General features: G+C 48.1%; 1 protein-coding gene across 2 annotated transcripts in view; it reads right to left on the bottom strand.

Annotated features, from left to right (window-relative positions):
• Positions 1 to 6,168: 6,168 nt before the first annotated feature.
• LOC116975600 (tubulin alpha-1A chain) overlaps positions 6,169 to 15,072 on the bottom strand; it is a 35,405-nt gene continuing 26,501 nt past the window's right edge. For both annotated transcript variants that reach the window (XM_033024901.1, XM_033024900.1), the window contains exons 2-4: positions 13,325 to 13,547; positions 10,869 to 11,017; positions 6,169 to 7,221 (exon numbers count right to left, since the gene is read on the bottom strand). In XM_033024901.1, the coding sequence (XP_032880792.1) occupies positions 6,241 to 7,221; positions 10,869 to 11,017; positions 13,325 to 13,505 (1,311 nt within the window). In that variant the 5' untranslated portion in view covers positions 13,506 to 13,547 and the 3' untranslated portion in view covers positions 6,169 to 6,240. The remainder of the gene's footprint in view (positions 7,222 to 10,868; positions 11,018 to 13,324; positions 13,548 to 15,072) is intronic.

Here is a 15,072-nt window from a genome sequence, read left to right as displayed (position 1 = left end):
AATTTAGGAGATTGAGAGGGGATCTTATAGAAACTTACAAAATTCTTAAGGGGTTGGACAGGCTAGATGCAGGAAGATTGCTCCCGATGTTGGGGAAGTCCAGGACAAGGGGTCACAGCTTAAGGATAAGGGGGAAATCCTTTAAAACCGAGATGAGAAGAACTTTTTTCACACAGAGAGTGGTGAATCTCTGGAACTCCCTGCCACAGAGGGTAGTCGAGGCCAGTTCATTGGCTATATTTAAGAGGGAGTTAGATGTGGCCCTTGTGGCTAAGGGGATCAGAGGGTATGGAGAGAAGGCAGGTACGGGATACTGAGTTGGATGATCAGCCATGATCATATTGAATGGCGGTGCAGGCTCGAAGGGCCGAATGGCCTACTCCTGCACCTAATTTCTATGTTTCTATGTTTCTATGTCATTTGAACCTCAGTGAGGCTCAAACGAAACTTAGTTTCCACAGCCATACAACCAGAGACAATTCTTACAAGACATGCAAACAATTCAATTAACACAAACATCCATCACAGTGAATCTCCTCCTCACTGTGATGGAAGGCAAAGTCTTTTCTCTCCCCTGCACCATTTCCCCCCCCGATGTCAAAGCCCCAGGCGGGCGATGTTAAGTCCCACGGCCATTTTAGGCCACACCAGGCGATGTACGGCCCCGCTCCAGGCCCAAAAGTCACAAGTTGGAGCCCCCGGCGGGCGCTGGAATGTCCCACGGCCATTAAAGCGATGTACGGCCCCGCTCCGGGTCATTCCAACCCCGCGACACGGGCGGGAGAAGTTGCGTTGCGGGTGCTCCTGAAAACGGTCTCTTACCCGGACCCGTGAGCTCCCGATGTTCCAGTCCAACGGACCTGCGGCTGCAGCTGGAGCTTCCGCACTCCGGGGTTGAGCCGCAGCAGCCGTAGCACACCAGAAGTTAGCAGGCATGAATACAGAACAGATCAGTGTGTCCATATACCATTATATAAATATGTACACACATGAATAAATAAACTGATTATGGGCTATTAATGTTCAGAGTTTTGTCCGAGCCGAGTTTAATAGCCTGATGGCTGTGGTGAAGTAGCTATTCCTGAACCTGGTCGTTGCAGTCTTCAGGCTCCTGTACATTCTACCTGAAATGTAGTGGGGAGATGAGTGTGTGGGCCGGATGGTGTGGGTCCTTGATGATGCTGCCAGCCTTTTTGAGGCAGCGACTGTGATAGATTCCCTCGATGGACGGGAGGTCAGAGCCGATGATCCTACCCCCCTTGTCCTCACCTTCCACCCCATCAGCCGTCGCATACAGCACATCAGCATACAGTAACTCTCTCCTCTCTGGTTTACACCACAAGTCCATCCATAAACTCCAGTTGGTCCAGAACTCAGCTGCCCGCATTATCACCAGAACCCCATCCACCGAACACATCACTCCCATCCTCAAACAACTGCACTGGCTCCCTGCCCAATACCGCATTGATTTTAAGATTCTCCTCCTCATTTTCAAAGCCCTCCACAATCTCGCTCCCCCATACCTCTCTGAACTCCTCCAGCCTAATGCCCCTGTCCAACTTAGGAAACCTGAACGGAAACTTCTGGAGACTTTGCGCCCCACCCAAGGTTTCCGTGCGGTTCCCGGAGGTTGCAGGTGGTTGCCGGAGGTTGCAGGTAGTGGAAGCAGGTAGGGAGACAGACAAAAACCTCCGGGATTCCCATCTCCACCCTTTTCCGTTTTCCGCAGAGACCGTTCCCTCCGAAACTCCCTGATATACAGTAGACAATTACAAATAAAACATTCTAATAGAAACATAGAAAATAGGTGTAGGAGGAGGCCGTTCGGCCCTTCGAGCCAGAACCGCCATTCATTGTGATCATTGCTGATCGTCCCCAATCAATAACCCGTGCCTGCCTTCTCCCCATATCCCTTGATTCCACTAGCCCCTAGAACTCTATCTAACTCCCTCTTAAATCCATCCAGTGACTTGGCCTCCACTGCCCTCTGTGGCAGGGAATGCCACAAATTCACAACTCTCTGGGTGAAAAAGTTTTTTCTCACCTCAGTCTTAAATGGCTTCCCCTTTATTCTAAGACTGTGGCCCCTGGTTCTGGACTCGCCCAACATTGAGAACATTTTTCCTGCTTGTCCAGTCCTTTTATAGTTTTATATGTTTCTATAAGTTCCCCCCTCAGCCTAAACTCCAGTGAATACAAGCCTAGTCTTTTCAATCTTTCCTCACATGACAGTCCCGCCATCCCAGGGATCAATCTCGTGAACCTACGCTGCACTGCCTCAATCATAAGGATGTCCTTCCTAAAATTAGGAGACCAAAACTGTACGCAATACTCCAGGTGTGGTCTTACCAGAGCCCTATACAACTGCAGAAGAACCTCTTTACTGAAATCCTCTTGTTATGTAGGCCAATATTCCATTAGCTTTCTTCACTGCCTGCTGTACCTGTAAGCCAACTTTCAGTGACCGGTGTACAAGGACACCCAGGTCTCGCTGTACCTCACCCTTACCTAAACTAACCCCATTGAGATAATAATCTGCCCCCTTGTTTTTGCTGCCAAAGTGGATAACCTCACATTTATCTATGTTATACTGCATCTGCCAGGCATCTGCCCACTCACTCAACCTGTCCAGGTCACCCTGCAACCTTCTAACATCCTCTTCACAGTTCACACTGCCACCCAACTTTGTGTCATCCGCAAACTTGCTAGTGTTGCTCCTAATGCCCTCTTCCAAATCATTAATATATATGCTATTTGAGAAGGAACTGCAGATGCTGGAAAATCGAAGGTACACAAAAATGCTGGAGAAACTCAGCGGGTGCAGCAGCATCTATGGAGCGAAGGAAATAGGCAATGTTTCGGGCCGAAACCCTTCTTCAGACTGATGGGGGGAGATGGTAATCAGTTGCGGCGCCAATTTAAACATGTGAAGAATTAAATAAAATACCAGAGCAAAAGGAGTCTACAGACTTTTGGTTATTGAGTAAAACTACTGTTCGTGGAAAAAAAGCTGTTTTTATGTCTGGCTGTGGTGGATTTGACAGTCGGAGTCGCCTTCCAGAGGGAGGTGCTTCAAAATGTTTGTGGCCAGGGTGAGGGGTCAGAGATGATCTTACCCGCATGCTTCCTGGCCCTTGCAGTGTACAGCTCGTCGATGGGCTCGACCAACTGTACTGGATCAATGTGTAATCAGCAATCGCTGATCAGGTTGGTTAATGCTCCATATCTGCTCATTCCGCATTAACCAACCAGATCTCCCGGTGGCAATTCATGCCTTTGCAGACACCTTACATCCTCCAGATACTGGCAGTTTCAGGTTTAGGTTTATTGTTGTCATGCGTGTTGTGGTACAGTGGATAAAAAATGTTTTGCATGCTATTGATATTTAGTTCATGTTCATACCTTATAGGATCAGAATTAGCCTATCCGGCCCATCAAATCAGCTCTGTCATTCAATCATGGCTGATCTATCTTTCCCTCTCAACCCCATTTTCCTGCCTTCTCTCCTTAACCTCTGACAACCATTAAACTCATAATGAATTTATTAGGTAGACAAAAGTGCTGGAGAAACTCAGCGGGTGCGGCAGCATCTATGGAGCGAAGGAAATAGGCAACGTTTTGGAACAAAACCCTTCTTCAGACTGATGTAGGGTGGGGGGGGGAGAAAGGAGAAAGGAATAGGAGGAGCCCGAGGGCTGAGGGAGAGCTGAGAAGGGGAGGAGACAGCAAGGGCTACCGGAAATTGGAGAAGTCAATGTTTATGCCACTAGGGTGCAAACTGCCCAAGCGGAATATGAGGTGCTGCTCCTCCAATTTCCGGTGGTGCTCACTCTGGCCATGGAGGAGGCCCAGGACAGAGAGGTCGGATTCGGAATGGGAGGGGGAGTTGAAGTGCTGAGCCACCAGGAGATCAGGTTGGTTATTGCAGACCGAGCTGAGGTGTTCGGCGAAACGATCGGCAAGCCTACGCTTGGTCTCACCGACGTAGATGAGCTGACATCTAGAGCAGCGGATGCAATAGATGAGGTTGGAGGAGATGCAGGTGAACCTCTGCCGCACCTGGAACGACTGCTTGGGTCCTTGAATGGAGTCGAAGGGGGAGGTAAAGTGACAAGTGTAGCATCTCTTGCGGTTGCAAGGGAAAGTGCCCGGGGAGGGGGTGGTGCGGGAGGGAAGGGAAGAATTGACAAGGGAGTTACGGAGGGAGTGGTCTTTGCGGAAAGCAGACAGGGGGGTGGGAGTTGGGAAGATGTGGCGAGTGGTGGGATCACGTTGGAGGTGGCGAAACTGACGGAGGACTATTTGTTGTACGTGACGGCTAATGGGGTGAAAGGTGAGGACTAGGGGGACTCTGCCCTTGTTACAAGTGGGGGGATGGGGAGAGAGAGCAGAGTTACGGGGTATTGAAGAGACCCTGGTGAGAGCCTCATCTATAGTAGGGGAGGGGAACCCCCGTTCCCTGAAGAATTAGGACATTTCCGATGCCCTGGTGTGGAACACCTCATCCTGGGAGCAGATGCGGCGTAGACAGAGGAATTGGGAGTAGGGGATGGAGTCCTTTCAGGAAGCAGGGTGGGAAGAAGTGTAGTCTAGATAGCCATGGGAGTCAGTGGGTTTATAGTGGATGTCGGTCAGAAGTCTATCACCTGCGATGGAGATAGTGAGGTAAAGAAATGGTAGGGAAGTGTCGGAAATGGTCCAGGTGTATTTGAGTGTTTAGTTTAGAGATAGAGCATGAACACAGGCCCTCCGGCCCACCGAGTCCGCGCGGACCAGCGGTCCCCGCTCATTAAGGACAATGTACAATGTTACCAAGTCAATTAACCTATAAACCTGTACGTCTTTGGAGAGTGGGACGAAACCGGAGCACCCGGAGAAATCTCGCACAGGTCAGGGGGGGGGAACATACAGACTCCGTACAGACAAGCACCCGTGGTCAGGGTCAAACCGGGGTCTCTGGCGCTGTGAGGCAGCAATTCTACCTCTGCACCATCCGATATGGATGATAATGTTGTAATTTGATGATTGATTGCTTGATGTTTGCAAACTGCTCGGCAGTTTTGATCTTTGCAGTACTTTGCAAATGTGATTATGGAATCAAAGCTCCTTGTTTTTTTTATTTTTATTTTTTATTAGAAGCAGCGTACTGTAGTATAGACCGCGGCATATGACAAAATACATTTAATGTACATCTTCTATTTTAAATTTAACAAGAGAGAAGTAGAACAAGAGAGAAAGAGCGAGAAAGAGAGAGAGTGAAAGAAGTAGTGATGTGTAAACCCCTAGACTGCCAGATAGTGCAGCCCAGGAGTGAACGAGTAAAAGCCTAAGAAGAGTAAGAAGACAAAAACCAAAAATAATAAAGAAAAAGAAAAACAGAGATCCTTATGTTTTGATATACCTGCTTCATTTCTCACCACACCCATCACCCTGTCCATGAATCGGTTTAATTCCAGAATAGTGTTGCACCATGCTATACTTGTAATGAATCAATAAAAGGAGACCGTGTCTTTAAAGATTTTCCTGCTAAGACGAGTCTCATATCTTCAAGATGTAGCGTCTCAGACAAGCTTGTGATCCACATTTTAAGCGTTGGGGTGGGTGCGTTTTTCCAAAATTTAAGTATAGGTTTTTTTGCCATCATCAAGCCGTAGTTAAGGAAACGTCTTTGAAATATTGATAGCTCAGAGCAGGCTCCCTTGTTCCTTGTTAAGGGGGGGAAAAAAGGATGTTGGAAGCATTAAAGAAAAATGGAGTTGAGAGTCGAATGAATCCTAAACTAAACGGCGCCTTTTCCTGCTCCCCCCTCAAATGAAAATGTCACAGACACATCACAGAATATCAACAACATTTTATTTTGTTTGTTTGCTGTACATATAACCACACATTCCGACAATGCATTATTATTTTATTGCCATCTACACAGTTGTGATTAAACTAGATAGTCTCAATATACTGCACGAGCAATGAACAATTTTGTGTTGACAATAGACAATAGGTGCAGGAGTAGGCCATCCGGCCCTTCGAGCCAGCACCGCCATTCAATGTGATCATGACTGATCAAGTTGTTGTTAAGATTGGTATCGGTGCAGCTTGCAATAGAAAAAGTCAAGAAATTAGAAAGGACAGGATCAGACCAACTTTCATTGCCTTTTATGCTTCATGTATTTCAAAGTTTACGTTGAATCATATCATGCTATTGATCCCATATTTATCACCATCTGGACTACTTTCTGCAGACTAATATTCCTCTCCTTCTGCCTCACCTTCCCCATCTATAGTGTCAGTGCCAACTTCCTCGTAATCCTTCTCCAAGGCTGCCATGTCTTCACGGGCCTCGGAGAACTCTCCCTCCTCCATCCCCTCCCCCACGTACCAGTGCACGAAGGCTCTCTTGGCGTACATCAGGTCAAACTTGTGGTCAAGACGTGCCCAAGCCTCAGCGATGGCAGTGGTGTTGCTCAGCATACACACTGCACGCTGCACCTTGGCCAGGTCACCACCGGGCACCACAGTGGGAGGCTGGTAGTTGATGCCAACCTTGAACCCAGTCGGGCACCAGTCCACAAACTGGATGGTACGTTTGGTCTTAATGGTGGCGATGGCAGCATTGACATCTTTTGGCACCACGTCACCGCGGTAAAGCAGACAACAAGCCATGTACTTGCCATGGCGAGGGTCACACTTGACCATCTGGTTGGCCGGCTCAAAGCAGGCATTGGTGATCTCGGCCACAGACAGTTGTTCGTGATAAGCCTTCTCAGCTGAGATTACAGGGGCATAGGTAGCTAGAGGGAAGTGGATGCGCGGGTATGGGACTAAATTGGTCTGGAACTCTGTCAGATCAACATTCAAGGCACCATCAAAGCGAAGGGAGGCCGTGATGGAGGACACAATCTGACCAATGAGTCGATTCAAATTGGTGTATGTCGGTCGCTCAATGTCCAGGTTTCTGCGGCAGATATCGTAGATGGCTTCATTGTCCACCATGAAGGCGCAGTCTGAGTGCTCCAGGGTGGTGTGGGTGGTCAGGATGGAGTTGTAGGGCTCCACCACTGCGGTGGAGATCTGAGGAGCTGGGTAGATGGAGAACTCCAGCTTGGACTTCTTGCCGTAGTCAACGGAGAGACGTTCCATCAGCAGGGAAGTGAAACCGGAGCCGGTGCCTCCACCAAAGCTGTGGAAGATGAGGAAACCCTGGAGTCCTGTACACTGGTCAGCCTGTGGACAAAACACATAGGCTTAGCTACATTGTGGCAAATGAAGGATATATGAGTGGAGACATCCTTGATATTACATTGAATACCTGAAACAAAGCGTGCGACTGAAAGTCAAATCAGGTTAGCAAGATAGGCTAAAAGATAGCCAACAAGAAGCCAAGGTAGCCTAAACAAGGGAAGTGCAGATGCTGGTTTAAACCGAAGATAGACACAAAACGGCTGGTGTAACTCAGTGGGGCAGGCAGCATCTGTGGAGAGAAGGAATGGGTGACGTCTCGGGTTGAGACCCTTTTTCAAACTGATGTTTCGGGTCGAGACCCTTCTTCAGACTCAAGAAGCGTCTCGACCCAAAACGTCACCCATTCCTTCTCACCATCGCCCGGTGGGGTAACAACATCGGAGGCCTGGATCGCCTCAGCGCAGAGGGAGAATAAGGAGGGAAGAGACAGTGACTTTAAGACTTTTGCCTCCATCACAGTGAGGAGGTGCCTGGTGAACTCACTGTGGTGAATGTTAATTTGTGTTTATTGTGTGTTTTGTTATTTATTATTATATGTATGACTGCAGGCAACGAAATTTCGTTCAGACCGAAAGGTCTGAATGACAAATAAAGGAATCTAATCTAATCTAAAAACCAGAGATGTGTTCAAGAAGGAACTGCAGATGCTGGAAGATCGAAGGTACACAAAAATGCTGGAGAAACTCAGCGGGTGCAGCAGCATCTATGGAGCGAAGTAAATAGGCAAAGTTTCGGGCCGAAACCCTTCTTCAGACTGATGGGGGGTGGGGGGGAGAAGGAAGGAAAAAGGGAGGAGGAGGAGCCCGAGGGCGGGGGGATGGGAGGAGACAGCTCGAGGGTTAAGGAAGGGGAGGAGACAGCAAGGGCCAGCAAAACTGGGAGAATTCAACGTTAATGCCATCCGGACGCAAACAACCCAGGCGAAATATGAGGTGCTGTTCCTCCAATTTCCAGTGTTGCTCACTCTGGCAATGGAGGAGACCCAGGACAGAGAGGTCGGATTGGGAATGGGAGGGGGAGTTGAAGTGCTGAGCCACCGGGAGTTCAGGTAGGTTATTGCGGACTGAGCGGAGGTGTTCGGCGAAACGATCGCCCAACCTCTGCTTAGTCTCCCCGATGTAAATCAGCTGACATCTAGAGCAGCGGATGCAGTAGATGAGGTTGGAGGAGATACAGGTGAACCTTTGTCGCACAACGAACGACTGCTTGGGTCCTTGAATGGAGTCGAGGGGGGAGGTGAAGGGACAGGTGTTGCATTTCTTGCGGTTGCAACAGAAAGTGCCCGGGGAGGGGGTGGTACGGGAGGAAAGGGAAGAATTGACGAGGGAGTTGCGGAGGGAGCGGTCTTTGCGGAAGGCAGACATAGGGGGAGATGGGAAGATGTGGCGAGTGGTGGGGTCACGTTGGAGGTGGCGGAAATGGCGGAGGATTATTTGTTGTATTTGCCGGCTGGTGGGGTGAAAGGTGAGGACTAGGGGGACTCTGCCCTTGTTGCGAGTGCGGGGATGGGGAGAGAGAGCAGTGTTGCGGGGTATGGAGTTACTCCAGCATTTTGTGTCTAAGCCTAAAAGATAGACACAAAATGCACACTCTCGTTAGACTTTAGAGATACAGCGCGGAAACAGGCATTTCGGCCCACTGAGAATGCGCCGACCTGCGATTCCCCAACACTAACATTATCCTACACACTAGGGACAATTTATAATTTTTACCGAAGCCAATTAACCCACAAAACTGCATGTCGTTGGAGCATGGGAGGAAACCGGAGCACCTGGAGAAAACCCACGTGGTCACAGGGAAAACGTATAAACTCCGTACAGACAGCACCCGTAGTCGGGATTGGACTCGGGTCTCTGGCATTAAGATAGCTGCTCTACTGCCAGACCACTGTGTGTAAACTACATTTTCTCTTCCAACTTTATGGCTATACCCTCAAGTGTTGACAATTGCACCCTGGCTTCAGTTATCTATAACTTTCATAATGTTATAAACTTCTATCATCCTTCTTGGTTGTGCGATCTGCACTAAAAAAAAATCTGCCTTGCAAATCTACTTTAAAACATTGCCGCTCTCACCTTAAACTATGACTGTCGTATTTGATATTTCCATCTTAGGGTAAAAGATCTGTCATTGTACTCTAGCTATGCCTCTCATAATTTGATATACTTCTATCAGTTCTTCCCTTGGTATCCGAGGCTCCAGAGATTTAAGGTATCCCACCTCTCCTTATACCCTATAAGACTCTACATTGAAGAATGTCTGAAGAAGGGTTTCGGTCCGAAACGTCGCCTATTTCCTTCGCTCCATAGATGCTGCTGCACCCGCTGAGTTTCTCCAGCACTTTTGTCTACCTTCGATTTTCCAGCATCTGCTGTTCCTTCTTGAACAAGCCTCTACATTGTTCCTGTTATGAATAGAATTATAGAAAATAGGTGCAGGAGTAGGCCACTCGGCCCTTCGAGCCGGCACTGCCATTCAATATGATCATGGCTGATCATCCAAAATCAGTACCCCGTTCCGGCTTTTCCCCCCATATCCCTTGATTCCCTTAGCCCTACGAGCTAAATCTAACTCTCTCTTGAAAACATCCAGTGAATTGACCTCCACTGCCTTCTGTGGCAGAGAATTCCACAGATTCACAACTCTCTGGATGAAAAAGCTTAGTCCTAAATGGCCTACCCCTTATTGAGCTAGATAGGGCTCTTAAAGATAGCGGAGTCACGGAATATGGGGAGAAGGCAGGAATGGGGTACTGATTGAATTTAGAATAAAGGGGAGGTCATTTAAGACTGAGGTGAGAAAAAACTTTTTCACCCAGAGAGTTGTGAATTTATGGAATTCCCTGCCACAGAGGGCAGTGGAGGCCAAGTCACTGGATGGATTTAAGAGAGAGTTAGATAGAGCTCATGGGCTAGGTGATTCAAGGGATATGGTGAGAAGGCATGGCACGGTTATTGATAGGGGACGAATCAGGCCAGATCACATTGATGGCGGTGCTGCTGCTAATGGCCGAATGGCCTCCTCCTGCACCTCTTTTCTATGATTCTATGTTTCTATGATTGGGGATGATCAGCCATGATCACATTGAATGGCGGTGCTGGCTCGATAGGCCGAATGGCCTCCTCCTGCACCTATTTTCTATGATTCTATGTTTCTATGATTGGGGATGATCAGCCATGATCACATTGAATGGCGGTGCTGGCTCGAAGGGCCGAATGGCGTACTCCTGCACCTATTGTCTATTGTCTATTCTTAAACTGTGTGACCCCTGCTTCTGGACTTCCCCCAACATCGGGAACAATTTTCCTGCATCTAGCCTGTCCAATCCTCTAAGGGGGTTCATGACAGAAGCCTCCTAGTGACGATCCCCGGAAATGACGACACGATGCACTTTGTGACGTGTCGGGCGCCCAATTCTGTCAACATGTTGGACGACGACGGAAGCCAACAGCGAGCTCTGCGTCGTCTGACACACTAGTGAACGAATCCTCTAAGAATTTTATATGTTTCTATAAGATCCCCTCGCATCCTTCTAAAGGGGCAACCTGAACTACACGCAATATAAAGTGCAATATTAGTGCAAGTGTTTAAGTATTTCATGAACCTATTGTCATTCTGTCCTCTCTCACCAGCTTGCGAAGTCTATCCAGAACCAGGTCGATCAGCTCCTTGCCAATGGTGTAGTGCCCACGGGCATAGTTGTTGGCGGCATCTTCCTTGCCGGTGATGAGCTGCTCGGGGTGGAACAGCTGCCGATAGGTACCAGTGCGGACCTCATCTGGAATGCAGGATTGCAAGCTGTACTTAAGGAAGATTATACGCAATAAATCAAATTAGCAGATGACACAAAGCTGGGTGGCAGTGTGAACTGTGAGGAGGATGCTATGAGAATGCAGGGTGACTTGGGACAGGTTGGGGGAGTGGGCAGATGCATGGCAGATGAAGTTTAATGCGGGTAAATGTGAGGTTATCCACTTTGGTAGCAAAAACAGGAAGGCAGATTACTATCTAAATGGCGTCAAGTTGGGAAAAGGGGAAGTACAACGGGATCTGTGGGTCCTTGTACATCATTCTATGAAAGTAAGCATGCAGGTACAGCAGGCAGTGAAGAAAGCGAATGGCATGTTGGCCTTTATAACAAGAGGAATCGAATATAGGAGCAAAGAGATCCTTCTGCAGTTGTACCGAACCCTCGTGAGACCACACCTGGAGTATTGTGTGCAATTTTGGTCTCCATATTTGAGGAAAGACATTCTTGTTACTGAGGGAGTGCAGTGTAGGTTCATCAGGTTAATTCCCGGGATAGCGGGACTGTCATATGCTGATAGAATGGAGCGGCTGGGCTTGTATACTCTGGAATTTAGAAGGATGAGAGGCGATCTTATTGAAACATTTAAGATCATTCAGGGTTTGGACACGCTAGAGGCAGGAAACATGTTCCCGATGTTGGGGGAATCCAGAACCAGGGGCCACAGTTTAAGAATACGGGGTAAGCCATTTAGAACGGAGATGAGGAAAAACTTTTTCACACAGAGAGTTGTGAATCTGTGGAATTCTCTGCCTCAGAGGGCGGTGGAGGCCGTTTCTCTGGATGCTTTCAAGAGACAGTTTGATAGAGCTCTTAAAGATAGCGGAGTCAGGGGATATGGGGAGAAGGCAGGAACGGGGTACTGATTGTGGATGATCAGCCATGATCACATTGAATGGCGGTCCTGGCTCAAAGGGCTGAATGGCCTACTCCTGCATCTATTGTCTATTTACTGTTTGCACTTGCACATGGCTCTCTTATTTTCAAATGATAAAGCCTTGGCCCTACCTACATGGAAATTAGAAAGGAGATGAGGAACATTTTTCTCTAGTCTGATGGCGGTGAATCTGTGGAATTGATTGCCACAGACTGCTGATGAGGCAAAGTCATTGGGTATTATTAAGGCAGAGAATGAGAGATTCATCATCTGCACATTCGTCAAGAAAAGCGCTTTACTTAATTTCTTATAGATTTTATAAGAGTGAATTTTTATTCTGTTTTTAAAGATTAATGCATTCCAATGAGATATAGGGCATATTTACATCTCCGGAAATATCTAGGAAGGAACGACAGATGTTAGTTTAAATACCGTAATGCGGGCTCACTTGTAGAGAACATAGAAGAGTTCAGCCCACGATGTCCTTGCCAAATATGATGTCATGTCTCTGCCTGGATCTGATCCATATCCCTCCATTCCCTGCATATCCAATAGACAATAGACAATAGGTGCAGGAGCAAGCCATTCGGCCGTTCAAGCCAGCACTGCTATTCAATGTGATCATGGCTGATCATCCCCAATCAGTACCCCGTTCCTGCCTTCTCCCCATATCTCCTGGCTCCGCTATTTTTAAGAGCCCTATCTAGCTCTCTCTTGAAAGTATCCAGAGAACCCGCCTCCACCGCCCTCTGAGGCAGAGAATTCCACAGACTCACCACTCTCTGTGAGAAAAAGTGTTTCCTCGTCTCCGTTCTAAATGGCTTACTCCTTATTCTTAAACTGTGGCCCCTGGTTCTTTCCCGGGATGGCGGGACAGTCATATGCTGAGAGAATGGAGCAGCTGGGCTTGTACACTATGGAGTTTAGAAGGATGAGAGAGGATCTCTATGAAACATTTAAGATTGTTAAGGGCTTGGACACACTAGAAGCAGGAAACATGTTCCTGATGTTAGGGGAGTTCAGAACCAGGGGCCACAGTTTAAGAATAAGGAGTAAGCCATTTAGAACGGAGACGAGGAAACACTTTTTCTCACAGAGAGTGGTGAGTCTGTGGAATTCTCTGCCTCAGAGGGCGGTGGAGGCAGGTTCTCTGGATACTTTCAAGAGAGAGCTAGATAGGGCTCTTAAAGATAGCGGAGTCAGGGGATATGGGGAGAAGGCAGGAACGGGGTACTGATTGGGGATGATCAGCCATGATCACATTGAATGGCGGTGCTAGCTCGAAGGGTCAAATGGCCTACTCCTGCACCTATTGTCTTTTGTCTATTGTCTATTGCGTTTATCCTAAACAAAAAAATAATTCCCTTTTCGTATTATGCTAAGTTTTTCAATGACCTTACCGATCACAGTTGGCTCTAGATCGACAAAGACGGCTCGTGGGACATGCTTCCCCGCTCCAGTCTCACTGAAGAAGGTGTTGAAGGAGTCATCGCCCCCTCCGATGGTCTTGTCACTGGGCATCTGTCCATCGGGCTGGATGCCATGTTCCAAGCAGTACAGCTCCCAGCATGCATTGCCCATCTGGACACCGGCCTGGCCGACATGGATGGAGATACACTCACGCTGTGGGATAAAAAATGAACAATTGTCAGCGTTCGGAAGTCACAACACATCAGCAAGCCGTTTAACCCCAATAGGTCCAAACCAGATATTATCTCACCACACTTCCAGAACCAGGGGGCCACAGTCTATGAGCGCAGATTTCACCAAGTATTTTCAGGATTATTTTACTGGGTTGTACGGTGTTGAAAAAGGGAGGGAGAAAAAGCGGGAAGTTGTGACTTATTGTAAGCAAATCTCAAGTAGGTTCACGAGATTGATCCCTGGGATGGCGGGACTGTCATACCTGGGTGTCCTTGTACACCGGTCACTGAAAGTTGGCGTGCAGGTACAGCAGGCAGTGAAGAAAGCTAATGGAATGTTGGCCTTCATAACACGAGGATTTCAGTATGGGAGTAGAGAGGTTCTTCTGCAGATATATAGGGCTCTGGTGAGACCACATCTGGAGTATTGTGTACAGTTTTAGTCTTCTAATTTGAGGAAGGACATCCTTGTGATTGAGGCAGTGCAGCGTAGGTTCACGAGATTGATCCCTGGGATGGCGGGACTGTCATATGAGGAAAGATTGAAAAGACTAGGCTTGTATTCACTGGAGTTTAGAAGGATGAGGAGGGGGGGAACTAATAGAACCAAATAAAATTATAAAAGGACTGGACAAGCTAGATGCAGGAATAATGTTCCCAATGTTGGGCGAGTCCCGAACCAGGGGTCACAGTCTCAGAATAAAGGGGAGGCCATTTGAGACTGAGGTGAGAAAAAAGAGTTGTGAATTTGTGGAATTCCCTGCCGCAGAGGGCAGTGGAGGCCAAGTCACTGGATGGATTTAAGAGAGAGTTAGATCGAGCTCTTGGGGCTAGTGGAGTCAAGGGATATGGGGAGAAGGCAGGCACGAGTTATTGATTGGGGACGATCAGCCATGATCACAATGAATGGCGGTGCTGGCTCGAAGGGCCGAATGGCCTCCTCCTGCACCTATTTTATATGTTTCTATGTTTCATCATACCCTTGAGGACAGGCACTGTAAGGCAGCAACTCTACCGCTGCGCCAGTGGCCTTACAGTGCCTCGGAGCCAGGATCGATCCCGACGAGGGGTGCTGTCCACACGGAGCTTGTACCTTCTCCCCGTGGCCGCATTGGTTGTCTCCGGGTGCTCCGGTTTACTCCCACACTCCAAGGACGTACAGGTTTGTAGATTATTTGACTTCTGTACGTTTTCCCTAGTGCGTCGGATAGTTTTCGTTTATTGTCACGTTTGCTGAGGTACGGTGCACAAAGCATTGAGGGTTTGTAGGTTTGCGACTTCAGTAAAATTACCGGATTGTCCCTGGTGTGTAGGATAGTGCTCGTGTACGGAGTGATAATAGACAATAGACAATAGGTGCAGGAGTAGGCCATTCGGTCCTTCGAGCCAGCACCGCCATTCAATGTGATCATGGCTGATCATCCCCAATCAGTACCCCGTTCCTGCCTTCTCCCCATATCCCCTGACTCTGCTATCTAGCTCTTTCTTGAAAGCATCCAGAGAAC

The sequence above is a fragment of the Amblyraja radiata genome, chromosome 7 (genome assembly GCF_010909765.2).
Source record: "Amblyraja radiata isolate CabotCenter1 chromosome 7, sAmbRad1.1.pri, whole genome shotgun sequence".
Taxonomy (NCBI): Eukaryota; Metazoa; Chordata; class Chondrichthyes; order Rajiformes; family Rajidae; genus Amblyraja; species Amblyraja radiata.
The sequence above is the reverse complement of the archived record's forward strand: the minus strand, read 5'-3'. Positions and strand labels throughout refer to the sequence as shown.